The sequence below is a fragment of the Periplaneta americana genome, chromosome 10 (assembly GCF_040183065.1).
Source record: "Periplaneta americana isolate PAMFEO1 chromosome 10, P.americana_PAMFEO1_priV1, whole genome shotgun sequence".
NCBI lineage: Eukaryota > Metazoa > Arthropoda > Insecta > Blattodea > Blattidae > Periplaneta > Periplaneta americana.
The window spans coordinates 148,943,381-148,961,042 of record NC_091126.1 but is presented as its reverse complement, the minus strand read 5'-3'; the positions used below and the strand labels follow the sequence as shown (position 1 = coordinate 148,961,042).

At 35.5% G+C, this 17,662-nt stretch overlaps 1 protein-coding gene across 1 annotated transcript in view; it reads left to right on the top strand.

The window, feature by feature from the left end:
• Positions 1-1,234: 1,234 nt before the first annotated feature.
• The window catches only part of LOC138708095 (phenylalanine--tRNA ligase alpha subunit-like), a 40,771-nt gene continuing 24,343 nt past the window's right edge, over positions 1,235-17,662 (top strand). The window contains exons 1-3 of the mRNA XM_069838264.1: positions 1,235-1,414; positions 2,980-3,117; positions 14,927-15,144. Of these exons, the coding sequence (XP_069694365.1) occupies positions 1,274-1,414; positions 2,980-3,117; positions 14,927-15,144 (497 nt within the window). The 5' untranslated portion in view covers positions 1,235-1,273. The remainder of the gene's footprint in view (positions 1,415-2,979; positions 3,118-14,926; positions 15,145-17,662) is intronic.

The window sequence follows — 17,662 nt, the reverse complement described above, 5'->3', positions numbered from 1 at the left end:
AAATTAATAGCTGAGGTAGCACTGTCCCGACTGAATGCAGCTAATGGCAAATTCAAGCATGTAGCAGTGGACACCAGTGTCCTCTATGGCAGGGAGGAAAATGTACTGGAGAGGACACCAGTGTCTTCATGAAAGTCGAACTGTTTATATTATTCTCTCATCTACGTCTCGGCTTCCCCAAAGGTTTTTTCCCCTCAGGTCTCCCAACTATCACTCTTATGTTGGAGTTTCGTAAAAGGCTATTTTTTTTACGGTAATGGGTTGTTAGTCCAACTCCCAAGCTGGAGGACCACCCCTTATCGGCTGTCCGTGACTGCTTATTCAATACAATCGCAACCACCCTCCATATCTGGAAGCCATCTCCTTTATCCGCAACCTGAGGACGTGCCAGGCTGTGGTGATAGGGACCCATAATACATGGTTTATTATTATTATTATTATATTAGGCAAAACGTGACTAGCGAAAATGCCAACCTAGCGCATTTTTTAAAAATTATTATGGAGATTTGGTTCAAATTTATGCATGTATACATAACGCAGAACTGCACACATTGTATTCTTCATCTGACATAATTAGGAAGATTAAATAAAGATGGTTGAAATGGGCAGGGCATGTAGCTTTTTTTTATTTCAGTAGGTTATTTTACGACGCTTTATTAACATCTTTGGTTATTTAGCGTCTGAATGAGATGGAGGTGATAATGCCAGTGAAATGAGTCCGAGGTCCAGCACCGAAAGTTACCCAGCATTTGCTCATATTGGGTTGAGGGAAAACCCCGGAAAAAACCTCAACCAGGTAACTTGTCCCCTACTGGGAATCGAACCCGGGCCACCTGATTTCGCGGCCAGACGCGCTAACCGTTACTCCACAGATGTGGACAGGGCATGTAGCATCTAAGGGCGAATCCAGAAATGCATACCGTAGTGTGTTAGTTGGGAGGGCGGAGAGAAAAAGACCTTTGGGGAGGCCGAGACGTAGATGAGAGGATAATATTAAAATTAATTTGAGGGAGGTAGGTTATGAAGGTAGAACTTGATCAGGATGGGGACCAATGGCGGGCTTATGTGAATTGTGAGTACGGCAATTAACCTCCGTGTTCTCTAAAGCAGTAGTAATACAGAGAGATTAACTATCAACCAATTTTCAAAGATTATAGGATCCAAACATCCAGTTGGCTACATGGAAACAGTTTCTTTTTGTGTCCGTGGGCAAAGAGAAATGGAGAGAGCGGGAGTGTGAGTGAGATTATGTGACCGCGTGGAAGAGATAGACATGGCGTTAGATTTGAGTGAGAAGATACTTAAGTATTTAGTTAAAAATGAGACTCTGGACACATTACAATTTTCAAATCAGATAGGGATAGATCACCAGAAGGTGGTTGGTGCTGTGAAAAGTTTACAAGCACTTGGAGACGTAAGTTTCTTGCAATACACATTCCAGCATGTAATTGTAGGTTAGGTTCGGTTTGTTTCAATGTATAGGTTCTTTCACTATGCAAGTTTAATTAAATTTTTGGCAATTATTTAGCCCGTCATGGCCCTACATACATATATACCCCAAAAAGTATTTTTTGTCATTAATTTTTTTTATTTGTTGAGTATCTTTGTGTTTAATAAGTGGCGGAAAAGCTGTTGAATGTATTATTTCGCGTAATTTTCGAGAAGACCCGGTCTTTTACAAGCTCTGTGACAAGTTTAGTGGGTTGGTTAAGGGACTATCTAAGTGATATGAGGCCGAAGAATATGTGAAAAGATTTCATTGATCTTAAATCATTGAAATCACGTCATTTAGATATCCCCTCGACTAATCCATATGCTTTGTAAAAGACCGGTGTCTTCTCGGAAATTACCAGAAATAAGTTAAAAACACTGTAAAAACATTCAAACATAATTTCATTTATTTTCTGTAATTTATTGCACGTGTTAGTAGGAACGTGGGACTACGAGTTAAGTACGTGGATGTGGCAGTCGGAACTGGAAAAGTGAAGTTCAGAGACATTTATTGTAGGATAATATATTATTCCATTTTCGGACGAGGTTTACTTATCATTTTATTTGATGAATAAAATATTCACATTTTGGGAAAATCACAATAAGCAGAACTCCTTGCATTTTCCCCCTACAAGCTCACCAGATACGCTACGTGATAGGTGAGTGTTGTGTCGAATGCACATTTCGTGTGGGTTGGGATAACTTCCCATACTGGCGTTCTCTTTGTTGCGATTTATCCGAATTTATTTAGACCTCCATGATTTGAAATGTGGACAGAAATATAATCTGGAGGAAGGTAAAAACCAGCGCAACATGATCCCCATGATCAGACACTACCACTAGTACATGCCAAATATTTACCACAAACACACTAACTTTTCTCCGTATGTCAACTGCACCGCACACTGAAGTCTACCCAAGATTATACCTGAAAGTCGAAAATACTAACTAGATAAAATGAAAATTTTTTACTTTCCGCTCAATTTTACTAGTTAGTACTTATTCCCAAAGTAAAATCAGGAGTTCTGAATAAATTTCGTCGAGAAAATGTACCATCAAAGAAAGTAAATAATTACCCTTTTTCATCCATTTTTTTTTTCTCCTATATATTCGAGTTTTGGACAAAATGTTTTCACCTACAGTGAAATTATGCTTAATAAGTATCTTATAATTTCTGTTTTAAAGTGAGGTAGAGTGGCAAGTTTCAAATTGAGAGGGAGGAAGTGGCATGAGCTCATAGGAAAGAGAAAGACTTTTTATCGTCTTAGTAATTCCAGGGTGACTGTGGGACCAATTCCCATTAAGTAAACACTGGGATCTTTTGTGAAGATGTGAAGCAAAGCTTGATAACAAATGCCAAGTACCCCATCTGAAATCGAATGTGCAGATTCTGAATACACATTTATGGGAATTCTACATAGGATTTGTAATGGGATGATTTATGCAGGTCATGTGAATAGAATAATTTCAAATAATGCTATGTTCCAGTTGATTGCTGTGGACCAGCAGGCGGCCACAAAGTGGGAACTCACAGATGAAGGAAAGGCAGTAGCTGAGAGAGGAAGCCATGAAGTTGTTGTGTTCAATGCTATACCACCCGAAGGCATTCTACAGAATGAGCTTTTGGTAGGTAATTATATTGTGGGAACAATATTAGTGCATTTTTAATAAACAAGTTTTCTGGGAAATTGAAAGCTTAAGTTAGAAGTGAGACAGTGACTACATGTTAATCTCTGTTTTTGATATTGATGTTAGAATAAGACATGACCAACATATGAATATGAACGTCAACAAATCTTAGAAATGTTTAAGGAAATTCGGTGAATGTAGAGTATCCAACGCCCACTGAACGAATATTTCACTTTTATCACTGCCAATGTTGCGCTATAATCGTATATGCAAGGTAGGCTATAACAAAAACCTAAACTAACCAAACCTAACCTGTCAAAGAAGCAACAAGTTATACTAAATATGTGTAAAATTGGCCTATGTCTCTATAGTGGGCGGGACATAAGTAACATTGACCGGAAGTTCATATTGTAGAAGGGGTACATTTTCATATACAGACAACTGTGAAATTGTGCAAAAAAAAAATATACAGATACTGCATTATATGTTAATGAAATATTCCGAACCATATTGAAGAGAAATGCCCCATTTTGAAAAAAAAAAAAAAAACAATATCATCCAAACCAGTGGTGTAACTTTTATAGCTGCCCCCCCCCCCTCCCAGCAAAAATTATAGTCTGAGCCTCGTTCCTTGCTGTTTTTTTTTTTTTTTTCATAATTTTATTTTTTAAATCTAATTTGAATAAAACAATTTAGCATAGCAAAATACTCCATTTTTAAACAAAATTAATGGAACAGAACTGAAAAAAATTTAAATGATATAACTACTATTTTACTAAGGCTTTGATTATACAACAGTACCTAAGGTAAATAATTTAATGTAAAGCTTAGTTCAACAAGCGCATTTCCCTTCTGAACTTTTGAGAAGCAAATGACTCAATAAAATCATGTAGATCAAGTCTTTGGGCCTTTTCACATTCAATACTTAATACACTGAGAGCACTAAGTCTTTCTTGAGTCATGGTACTGGAACACTGGGATTCGTTCAACCACAGGTAGTTTGTGTTTGACTGCTTGGTCGAAATACTGAGATTTTAATCAATTTCGAAACAGATTTTTCAAGTTCGCTCTTCATTTTGCATCTTTCTGCACCACTTAAATGTTCATAATTACTTTTAAAAGGTTTCGTTGACACAAAACACGAGAAAAATGATGAATTAAATCTAGTGACAAGCAGACATGTTGCTATACAAAACTTCTGGCAACCTGATGACATGAAAATACACCATGAGAAACAATGTCTCCATCCATAAAAATCACTCTCACATTTTCAACATTGGCGTCACTGCAGTATGGTTGTAGATGAGTTACTGAGGCAGTTGACAGGGGTGTATGATGCCATTTGAATCATTGTATGCGCATCCTCGGGTCCAGTGATGGCAGTCAGTACCACATATTTCCATATGCCAGAGAGTAAAAAGAGTGGCTATGCGTAATTTGAGCCTTGAACTGTAATTTGAACTCATTTCCAAATATGCGTCAGCAACCACTGAACTTTTTTGGGCTCCCCTGGCCTCAGGGCCCCCTCTGCGGGGGTGTAAGTTATGTCACTGATCCAAACACCTTAGAAAACGTATGGAAAGAAAAATAACGAAAGTTTACCTCACCAGTGGCGGCTTGTGCCTTTCATGGATGGGTGTTCACAAAAAAATATGAATAATGAACACACATATATTCTCGTATAGCTGAGTCACAGACAGAGATAAATGAGTTCTAATATGCATGCACCAAATCTACGCATATAAAACGAAAATTAAAACCATTAAACAAGGGTAGAGTAAAACTAATTCATAGGACTCACCTTCACTGCTGTTGTAGATGGTGTTGAAGATGTGGATTTATTTGTAGAGAAACTCCATTCGCCTAGTTTTGAGCGATACAAACTTATCAATAACTATTACTGAAGTTTCTTATGTTGTTAACAAGTTTTTTTTTTCCGCTGCCAACATAGTCAATGTATTTAATCGGTTTTCTGTCATGGTGTTACGGAAGAATGTTTTAATTCTCTTTTCATTTAATACACTCACAATTACACACACGTCCGTCTCCAAACTTCAAGTACTGTATTACTGTTTCAACTTTCAATATGCTCAAATGGAGCTTGTATTTTCCTTACTTTGCTGAACAAAAGACAACAGAATCAGCCCCCGTGCGTAAGAGTATTTTGAAAAGAGAGAAAACGAGGAAAGAGGGAGAAAGGAACACGATGCCAGACTCAAAGATGGAGCATCTCTCTTTCTCTGTCACTAGCACGTTAAGACTTGTGCGAGCCAGAGGTATTGTAACCATCGTAACAAACCAGAAAATATTCTCGCCTCAGGCTATTTCACCCTGCTAGAGAAAAATTGTGCGAACTGCTGTCAACATGTCCAATGGAGATTTAAAGACACACGTCACACAAACGGGACATTCTCTCGAGACAAAAAAAATGTAGGAACGTCATTGCACATTGGAAAGTAATAGATGTACCTGTAATAATATTAATACAGTAATATGTATGATTATTGTTGGTTTTTAAGGTGTTCACGTGCTCCTGTGCTCATATAGAGGAACCGCCGCTGTACCTCATTCTTTCTTTCCACTCTCTCTACTTTCCTCACATACTCTACTACACTTTCATGCTTCCATTCTTCACCTTTCCCCTCATCCCGTGACTATTTCTACTATTTAATTTTATGTTTACATTACTTACATTTTCATTAACACACAACTTTACTTACCTTGCCAGTGTCGAGACTCGAACCACCGTCCTTCACTTGTGCTCCACAGCCTTAATTGTTAGGCTACACAAACACTTTCGAAACTTATACAAAAGGTGAACCCAATCGAAAAACTTCAGCTTATATCATGTACTACATTGCGGATTACACCATACCTTACGAAGAAAGACATTCCTCTTCACTGCAAATAAATTAACATAGCTATGCACAAACCAACCCTAACCTAATATCAAAGACTTTATACTAGCAAGACAGACATCTTGTGGTATTTCACACATTATAATAGGCAGACACATCTTGCATGTGATGCTCCTAGCGGCTTGACCTTTCAAATCAGGTAGGAATTCAAACTCTTCATTTAATATACAGGACTGGATGAGGAAATTAGAGTTCATAAGATGCATATTTTGTTCAATATTTAAAGGTTAAATGTAAAAGAGAAATCATTTTGAAGGAAAAAATTATTAAAAAAACAAAACTTACACAAATTGGTCTTCACTTTATTGATTCTAATGCATAACATTAATCATGCATTACTTTTTAGCTTTTGGATTCTTTGATGCATTTTTTTGTGTTCTTTCTTCCTTCCTTTTCCTCTTTCAAGTGACTTCTCACTAGTACATTGATACATTTGTTGGTAAAAAAAATTCAAACAGTCGCAACAAATAACATTTACACATGTAGGAATTTGGATGCATTGTTTCAACTTGGCTGCTTATTAAAAACTCAAGAAAGTCTGAATTATACACTCCTGAAATTACATTGTACAGTACAACAGCATTGGTGTTTGGGAAGCACATATTGCCATTAGAGTATGCTTTATAGAAAATATCAGTGCTTGTCCTTGCTGGTATAGAACCAGGTTTAAGTGTGGAAAAAATTAGGAACAAGTTACTGATAGTTGTAGAGAGATGTAAATACAGATAATATGATCATTCTTTTTTTGTGTGCATGAGTGTTTTTTTTTTTTCCGAATCCTGGTGATGGTGAAGTCGTATTTATGGTAGACAGAACCAAGGTTCCTGAGATTTTTTCTCTCCAGAATTAACTGTTCACCTCTATTTCAGTATTCATTATAACAATTTCCATAGTATTTACCCAACCAGAATGTGGTGTAGTATTGCAACTGGCGTAGAGATGGCATCAGTGTGAGGAGGCATAGTACATTTTCGAGGGGGCGGAAATGTATTCCAATGTAATGTTACCAGAATTTCAGAATGCCAATACAGGGTAGAATGAGGTCGAGCCTCGAGATGCAAGAAAATTGCACATAATTTGAGACAATTCAATATGCATAATATGGCATATTATTGCCATAGTTTTCTACGTATCCAAAAAAAAAAAAAAAATGAGGCGGTGAGAAGCAAAGAGGTGTAAGTGACATTTTTAAAAAACATTATTTACGTGCATCCAGGGTAAACTAAAGTATTTAAAATTTCAGTGGTAAAGGGATAACCATATCACACATTAACATTTAAAATTAAAACTTCACAGAATTTACGAAAGCTTAGTAACTTTCAATCACATTTTCTCGAAAATAACGTAAGTGCACTTACACTTCTTTGCTTCTGATCTCCCCAATTGAAATGGTTTTGTGCTACTTAAATTACCCAATAAAATTACTGATTTCTAGTGGAAAGTATCCATTTTTATTAACTGAATTTAGGCCTATTGCGCTACTCTAGCCCTGTACTACAAATTATATTGTGATTTATTCATTTAGTGTTCTGCCCAAGGGCAGATCTTTCACTGCAAACCCAGCTTTCTCCAGTCTTTCCTATTTTCTGCCTTGCTCTTTGTTTCCTCATATGATCCATACATCTTAATGTTGTCTATCATCTGATATCTTCTTCTACCCCGAACTCACATCCGGAATCTTATATCGTGGAAAGACTCATCCTGCCATGTTTGCAGTTTTTCTTGGGAAAGATAAATGTGGTAGCTTCCCGTTGCTTTCCTCACACCACTCTCTCATTCGCATCTTAAAAAGATCCCAGGGGACCCCAGCATGGAGGTGAGGAGAGTAGATTTGACCAATTAGGCCCTCCGGACTTCACCGAAATTCACTGCAAGGGTTAAATATCAGTTCTGTCAGGGTTTTTGATCTGATCAGAGACTAGGAAATTCCACTTAGCCTTTGCCCTCCTATGTTGTGATTATTAATATTTTATTTCTTTTACTTTTGCATTAGATAACAAAGTTGAATTTATCTTAATTGCCTCAAAAATTAAAGAGAATTATGATTAAAATTTAATTTAACTTGGACCTCTGCTTTCGTGAGATCTGTGAAACATCTATTCCTTTCTTCCCGCCACTTATTTTTCATTATTGACGTACAGTAGAAGCATACAGAAACAAGCCGTATGCATTATTGTCACTTGAAATTCTTTCATTTTATCTGTAGTGTGATGATTTAACATTGAAATGGCAGAATTAATACAAGAGGGTGGAAGTGCATTATATAGCGAAGTTTATAAACTTGTAGTTGCTATTTGGGAAAAGGAAATTGTACCAGAACAATGGAAGGAGTCCATAATTGTACCTATTTTTAAAAAGGGGGACAAAACCAACTGTGGTAACTTTCGAGGAATATCACTTTTGTTGAAGTCGTACAAAATTTTGTCCAATATTCTTTTGAGAAGATTAACTCCGTACGTAGATAAAATTATTGGGGATCATCAGTGCGGTTTTCGGCGTAATAGATCGACAATTGATCAGATTTTTTGTATTCGACAGATAATGGAGAAAAAATGGGAGTATAAGGGTACAATATATCAGTTATTCATAGATTTCAAAAAGGCATATGACTCGGTTAAGAGGGAAGTATTATATGATATTTTTATTGAATTTGGTATTCCCAAGAAACTAGTTCGATTAATTAAAATGTGTCTCAGTGAAACATACAGCAGAGTCCGTATAGGTCAGTTTCTATCTGATGCTTTTCCAATTCACTGCGGGCTAAAGCAGGGAGATGCACTATCACCTTTACTTTTTAACTTCGCTCTAGAATATGCCATTAGGAAAGTTCAGGATAACAGGCAGGGTTTGGAACTGAACGGGTTACATCAGCTTTTGTCTATGCAGATGACGTGAATATGTTAGGAGAAAATACACAAACGATTAGGGAAAACACGGAAATTTTACTTGAAGCAAGTAAAGCGATCGGTTTGGAAGTAAATCCCGAAAAGACGAAGTATATGATTATGTCTCGTGACCAGAATATTGTACGAAATGGAAATATAAAAATTGGAGATTTATCCTTCGAAGAGGTGGAAAAATTCAAATACCTTGAAGCAACAGTAACAAATATAAATGACACTCGGGAGGAAATTAAAAGCAGAATAAATATGGGAAATGCGTGTTATTATTCGGTTGAGAAGCTCTTATCATCCAGTCTGCTGTCCAAAAATCTGAAAGTTAGAATTTATAAAACAGTTATATTACCTGTTCTTCTGTATGGTTGTGAAACTTGGACTCTCACTCTGAGAGAGGAACATAGGTTAATGGTGTTTGAGAATAAGGTGCTTAGGAAAATATTTGGGGCTAAGCGGGATGAAGCTACAGGAGAATGGAGAAAGTTACACAACACAGAACTGCACGCATTGTATTCTTCACCTAACATAATTAGGTACTTAAAATCCAGACGTTTGAGATGGGCAGGGCATGTAGCACGTATGGGCGAATCCAGAACTGCATATAGAGTGTTAGTTGGGAGACCGGAGGGAAAAAGACCTTTAGGGAGGCCGAGACGTAGATGGGAGAATAATATTAAAATGGATTTGAGGGAGGTGGGGTATGATGATAGAGACTGGATTAATCTTGCACAGGATAGGGACCGCTGGCGGGCTTATGTGAGGGCGGCAATGAACCTTCGGGTTCCTTAAAAGCCATTTGTAAGTAAGTAAGTAAGTGATGATTTAACATAGGGTCCACAATTACATGGGAAAAATTGATGACATGAAATATATCATATGTATGATACAATATCTGTAAAGTAAAGGCATGGAACATTAAAAGAAAATTTATTATGAAAAGTTGACATTCTTTTACTGGTCTGTAAATACCAGATTTTGGACATCCCATATGAGATCAGTAAGGAACAAGCTGTTACAGTCTCAAATATGGTATTCCCATACAATCCAGGACACCTGGCAACCTTGCTATAACAAGGCTCCAGCAAAACATTAAGACATACAAGCTGAATTGACAGATGACACGACAAAGCTCAGACACTATTGGCTGATTTCTAGAACATCAGATATCTAATCAATAGCAGTATTTGTTAGATGTTTCTGAAATGTCAGATAGCAGTTATCAATTATATAAACTACCTATATCTTATCTGAAGCAATATGACCAGATAACTCCATATGTATTCAATGTTAATAAATATTCAGTATGTTGGTTGAATAAACAGATATCCAAGCCAGATAACCATGATGTAACACAAATTGATGATTACCAAGGGAACTATAATTAATGCATAATTTAGTTAAGAGGTAAAATCACTTTTTTCATATTTTTGTTGGACTATGACTGGATTACATAAAATTAAGACACGTGGTAGTTTAACAGCTGTTCCATATGCTTTACAAAACCTCTAAAAAAATTTATTTTTCTCCAGAAGTGTAGCAGATATTACAAAATTTGTTGTTGTTAACTTAACTAATGGTGAGTTCTTGGCAATAAAACCATTAACTCTCGGCCCAGCCCGGTTGCAGAAATGCAAATCAAATCAGTCCCTGATCGCCAATCAGTTGAAGTCTGATTTATTTGATTGTTCATTGCGTTGCACAAACATGAATCTCCAATCAACTTGTCTCGATTTACTAATTGCTGATTTGAGAACGAAATGCATTTGATAACAGCACTATTTAGCAACCACAGCCAATTTGATGCTCTTTAAAAGTCGTGAAACGAAGGCATCAAGTAGGCAGTGACTAGGAAAACAAGTGAATGCTCTGCTGTTTTGTTGCTTTTTGTAGAAAGGAAACAGGCGGATTCTATTTGTATATAGACTACAATATAGTGAAAAAAAAAATGAAGCAGGCAAAAAACGTGAGGGGGCTTCTGTTGTGAGATTTGCTAGAGGAGTTGACAAGAAATTGGAACAAGCATAGCCTCCATAGCCCAAAAGAATTCCATTGCCCATCTCTCTATTTACAAATTGAGCTCGTAACATAATCATTAAAAATATTGTGCTGTCATGTGTAGAACCCTGCCAACGGGCTACAACATTCCAGAATTTCAATGGTGGTGTATATATTGCCTGTACGTTAACAGAAAATAAATCTTTTCTATTTCGATAAATTTCGGCATCAGTTCCACTAGGTAATTGGATGGGAATGTGATCAGTCTATACAACCAATTACTCTTGGAAATCCTGACATGTCTGAAAATTCTCTCTGGATTTCAAATCATTCTCTGTCTGAGGTTGGGGGATTTATGAGACCCTGCCATAACGAAGCAATTTCATGCATAACATTCCTAATTACTCGGCAAATAGTTGATTTGTGGACCCTAACAAGATCACCCAAGACCGCCTGAAAAATTCCAACAGCATAAAATCTCAGCATTATTAGAACTTGGTTCATAGGAGAAAGTGATAGGTTTTGATTTGTCTGTCTGCATATATTTGTTTCAATTTTTGAAAGTAACAAAACACACGAATCCTTACTTAACCTAAATCTTTGCTCAAATTCTCTGTCATTATACATAAAAACAATTCTTGTCTATCACGGAAATGCCTTCTTCTTAATAATATTTCGTTCATTCTAAAATTTCTTCATCAGAAGAATCCATTATGTCGAAAACAATATTATTACGCTATAACTATTTACTATATAAATTGCAGTAACTGCACTATAAAGATAAAATATAAATACTTGATCAGTGATCAGTCACTTAACCAGCAAAAATCTGTTGAGCAAATCTGATGGAAGACTTATCTCTGATCAAATATTGATTGTTCTTTATGCAACAGAAATAGAACTGATGGCCAATCAAACCCTCCTTGATCGCCAATCATATTTGATCGGTGTTTTTGCAACTGGGCCTTACTCTCCAGTACTTCTCACATATAGTGGATTTAAAAAGAAGGACTGAACATCTCTAAAGAGGATTCTGATCCATTTCTTCCAGAAGACTGTACAGTGGACAAAGTGGTGAAGAAGTAATTCCCATTTTGTAACAAAAAATGTAACCGTTTTAACATAGGCACTATATTTTTATACTCTGGCAGTTATATCACCTACACGAAACCCGTAAACTGTTTGAAGGACCACACCTGTCATTGGTTAGCAGGTCTATATGACCTAGCCGAGAAGATTGTCAGATAACTTCAACAACATATTTTCCAAATAATTTCGAGAGAAAAATTGTTCCGGGGCCGGGTATCGAACCCGAAACAGTTCTGTTTCCTTTCTATGTCACCATTATTGACCATAAGCCACTCACTTATGATGCAGCCTTTATTTTTCAAAGTGTTACACCTGAGTTTTCCATTCGTAAATTTCAACATTATTTTCCATATGCTTCATTTCTCATTTTTCTCGATAACTTTTACTTCATCACTTAGTGATAGTGCAACATTTTTACTCAAACATTTTTGTTACGAAATCACTAATATGCTTGCTTTCTACCCAGCTATGACAGTATACAGGTGTGAAGCATTGAACATTTTTGAAGGGACTCGTCTGCATAGTCAATAGGGTAATAAAATTTGACCACCAGGCCACAGTATAAGAAGAATCAGTAGGGACAACTCTTGTCGGCACCTTTGATGTTGTTGGTACTAAATTCAAGCTCAGTAAGGTCTAGTTCTCAATGAATCCAACTATGTCGCTAGTATCAAATCACTACCAAAATATTAGCAAAATATTTATTTATTTATTTTATTGGTCAGTAATACGAATAATCTTGTATGTATATTATCTATCATTAATATTATGTCGCTAGCAAGTCAAAGCACTTATATCCATTGTTGATGTTCATGTTCGCACTTCACTGCAACAGACGCCATGATGTATTATGTTGTACTTGGATCAATTTTACCAACATAAGCCTCAAACAGTGACTTGAACGTTAGCGTCAATTAGTGAATATGTTCATGATGATTGCATACGGAAATAATTATTATTGTGGTTATATTGCCATTCCTTTGCCTCATGTCTTTAAAATCGTTAAAAGATGAATAATGAATGTTTTCAGTTACTATTAAATTATGCCAGCCTGTCGTAGATGGAGATCCATCTGGTGGAGGTTCCAGATAATACACCCGGTTTCATGACATGCGCACTCAGAATTTGTTCCCACGAAATGGCTTAGGTGTCTTTACTGTATGTTCTCTATACTGTGACCAGGCCAACACATCCTCGCACCCTCTTAGTGGCTACATATTTCGTACATTCCTTGAAAGCACATACGGTTTCAAAATATAGTTTACATTACAGTAGTGTGCCCAAAATATTATTTCCGTTTTGAACAGTAGCAGACATTTTCCATCTCCGCATTGGATAGTTTCTATTTTATTCATAAAAAATTACACATAATACATACGAATTTCACTGGGACCAATAAATTGTTCTGAAATAGACAGATTTCTGGATTATTCAGGTTCCGATTTGAACAGGTTTCTCTCATTATTATTATTATTATTATTATTACTACTACTACTACTACTACTACTACTACTACTACTACTACTTCTTTAATATTAGTGCTTGTGATTATTATTATTATTATTATTATTATTATTATTATTATTATTACAGTGAAACCTGTTCAAATCGGAACCTGAACAATCTGGAATCCTGTCTATTTCGGAACAATTTATTGGTCCCGGCAAAATTTGTATGTATTATGTGTAATTTTTCCTGAATAAAACGGAAACTGTCCAACGCGGAAACGGAAACTGTCTGCTACTGTTCAAAACGGAAACAATATTTTGGACATACACTATATTTTGTAACTATATTTTAAAACAGCGTGTAATTTCAAGGAATATACGAAATATGTAGGTCACTAAGATAAAAACAAGTTTTCTTTGCAAAATTCTAAGGGTACGAGGGTGTGTTGGCCTGTTGGTCATACATTTTATTACCCTGTTGACTAGGCAGACGAGTCCCTTCAAAGATTTTCAATGCTTTATACCCGTATGCTGTCGTAGCTAAACAGGAGCGCAAGTGTAGTGATTTTCAGGTAAAAAAAAAAAAAGTTGCATGAAATGTGGCATTAACATTAAGTGATGAAGTAAAAGTTATCGAGATAAAGGCAAATTAGAAACAAAGTCTATGTGAAATAATATTGAAGTACAGTTGTGGAAAACTCAGGTGTGACACTTTAAAAAATAAAGATCATAATGAGTGAGTGGCGTGCGGCCAATATTGGTGACACAAAAGGAACCAGAAAGCAACTGTTCATGTGGAAATAAATGAACTGTTGTGGGAGTGGGTTCTTCATGACCTTTCAAAGAGCATGCCAATTTCGGGATCTATTCTGCAAAGCAAGCTATTGAACTGGGAAAGAAATTAAATAAACCAGAATTCAAGGCTTCTAATGCATGGCTTCTAGTCCAATTAATTAATAATGTGCAGTGATATGCAGTACAGTATTAGAGTATAGTGTTTGATATTAAATAGAATGAGATTAGTAAACTTTAGTAATGCTTAATGACTAATGAGTGAGTTACGGTAATATTTATATAGAAAATTAGATTTTAACAAGATTATTCAACAAACGTAATAAGCGATTTAAGTGATTTAATGGTCGAGTGTTAAACGGAATATTTTGTACTTCTTGCAGTTTGCGGCATGCCATTTTGTTTTTCATGTATATGAATGACAAAATATTCCATTTTAATGTCACACCTGAATAATACGGAAACCTGTCCACAACGGAAAAAAAATTAGGACCATGTCACTTACGTCTTGAACAGGTTTCACTGTATTATTATTATTATTATTATTATTATTATTATTATTATTATTATTATTCTGTGGGAAGTGCTACTGAGGAAGTTGCATGGATGGGTCACAGGATAAGAAAACAAAAATTTTAAATACAACTCTGAAATTGCTCTGTTCCAGAATGGTTTACGTGATAGAAAAGTGGGATTTAACAAAGCCATGTCCAATGGATGGATTACAGTTACTAAGAGAGGACGTAAGTCACTAGTGACCCGAAAAGTGAACACTGTTGACGATGATGTGCAGACTCATCTGAAATTGATTGAGGCTAACAGAGCTAGCCTAGTGGAAGAGAGTGATAAGCAATATTATCGCAAAAGAAAGTTGCTCCAACAACTGTAAGTAATATTTGGATTTTAATTGGTTTCTAAGAAAGGCCAGAGAACATAAGCAAATACTCATTCTCTTATCTGACAGATTTATACCATGACAGCCATACTTCTTCCAACTGAAAACCAAGAACTCGAAAACAGTGTAACACCTGTGAAATATCATATTTTTTTTTTTCAAATAAAATACTGACCTGTCATTTATTATGTAATATTTTAAAGAGTAATAATGTCTTCTGCATCATCTTACATACACTGTACATGAATTAAACATGGCTGTTGACACTGGGAAAGTGATACTCTCTTATATTCCGACCCTGGTAATAAATTATTATCTAATGCATGAATGGATAGGAATAGGTGTATTGAACATGCGAGAGTGATGTGGGGAAATTTGTGATGATTTCCAAAATAATAATATTTCTTCATATTATTGTAAGTGCAGGATGATTTAGGCAGAGATTAAAGGAAGAATTTTAATTTATATAATTTTGTGATGTATTATTATTATACTATTCCTTCGACGTTCTTCAACAGTTGAGCACTACTCTTTTGATTGATATTTAAGCATATTTCACTTAATTGAAGGAGCTGCAATACGACCGGAGAATAAAGATGTTTTCTTTATTAGAGGCTTACATTCAATATATATTTGTGCTGTAGAGATATAAAATTTGATACAGTCATTATGATCAGATGGATTAACATGACTTCCAGAAAGCTAACTAAAAGGATTTTGGCTTCTATTTGTTCCTCAGTCATTTGTGTGTTGCAGAATGAATAGTATGACCAGGTTGAAAAGTACAGTGAGAAAAAGACTGTCTGGAAATCATGAAATTGCAGCAAGAAATTGTGACAGTTTGAATTTTGCTGGCTAAAGAGGTGATGTGAGGATGGGACTGTTTTCAGCTTGTATGAAGAAGTAGCAAAGGATTTTGATACATATATAAGAAGATGGTCTTCTTGATATGAAGAAAGTGCACAAGGAAAAAGTAGTTTTCCTGCGTTTTTTTTTCTTTTGTGTCTTTATTATTCACCCTGATATATCGTCTTTACCTCACTGATTGTAATAGAAGAGCCATTGACGTTTTTCATACACTCCTTCAAGAGCATCTACATTCCAAACATCTTGAATTCCGTATCAGTTTGCTTTACTGGACTGTAAGTAAGACTGTAAATGTGCCAAATTCATATAAATGATGATGGTATGAAATGCGTTTGTATAGTGGTCTGAATTTAAAATCTGTACATAATAAACTAGGAAGTATGTTGCGAATTCTCCTTGCCCTTGAATAAGCTTTCTCGGGAAACAATAAAATCCTGCATCAAAAAGAGCCAGTATTGCACCAAACACCAGCCTCTTCACAATACAATTGTCCTAGAAATCTTGTTCAAGAAATTTAGATTTGAGAACTTGAAGTAAATAGAGTTATGTATTTTGTTAAAGAACAGTATTCCGCTTAGTTGTGAGGAATTTATTTTGTACGTACTGTAAAACAAATAATCTTAATTCTGAAAGGTGTTAATCACAAGAAAATGGTGTGACAGAAATTAAAAAAAAAATCGTCCCTGTATATATTGCAAAGGAATGTTGTCAATCTACATTGATAGTTCTTCTTGCAAAATTCACATTTGAGATAAATACGAAATCTGCGTGACTATTTAATATCCTACCTACCATTCTTTGTGACAAGTTACATACTGCTAATACCACATTCAAAGCATATAACAATATAATGAAGCTACTTTTTGTGGTGTGATAAATGTGCACTGTAAGGATGTGGAAAAGAAAATTCAACTTCAGCTGGTGAACGAAAATTATTCATTCATTATGGATTAAATAATTTATTAAAAATTTACCAGAGTCTGGTAACCCAGAAGATCATTGGTCATTGAAAGAGCTTCTAATTTATTGAATTCAGGACATTGTTGAGAATTACGCCTTACAGATAGGGCTAAAAGTTGTTGTTTGACTAGTTCTCAAATGTGCTTGATTCTTTCAACTTCGAACATTTCCTGGGTTTGAAAGAAAATCACAGAATCCAGAAGACATAGAGCATAATAAGCAAAACAACATTTCAAGAACGATTGTAATATTGAGAATCATTATTATTATTATTATTATTATTATTATTATTATTATTATTATTATTATTTACTTCAGATTATACACAATTTTGTACATAATAATGACATCAGAAGAAGGAAGGACCCATGTTTGGATGCAGTTCAGTTACAATATTCAGTACCAAATAAAATAAGAAAACATAATGTAATAAAAGTCAACATAATACAAAGAGAATAAATACAATGCATACAAAATAAAGTAGAAAAAACACAAGGATAAGAATGAAAGTATGATGTATAATACAGTAAAACCTTGTTACAGTTGGCACCAGCGTTTTTGGCGTGTGTTCTAGATATATAATGTCCAGTTTGTGAGCATGTTGCTAGTGCAGCTGAGAATGGTACCACTCCCTATACACGTCACATCAGCCATTTGCCATACACAGTTGTCAGACTGACT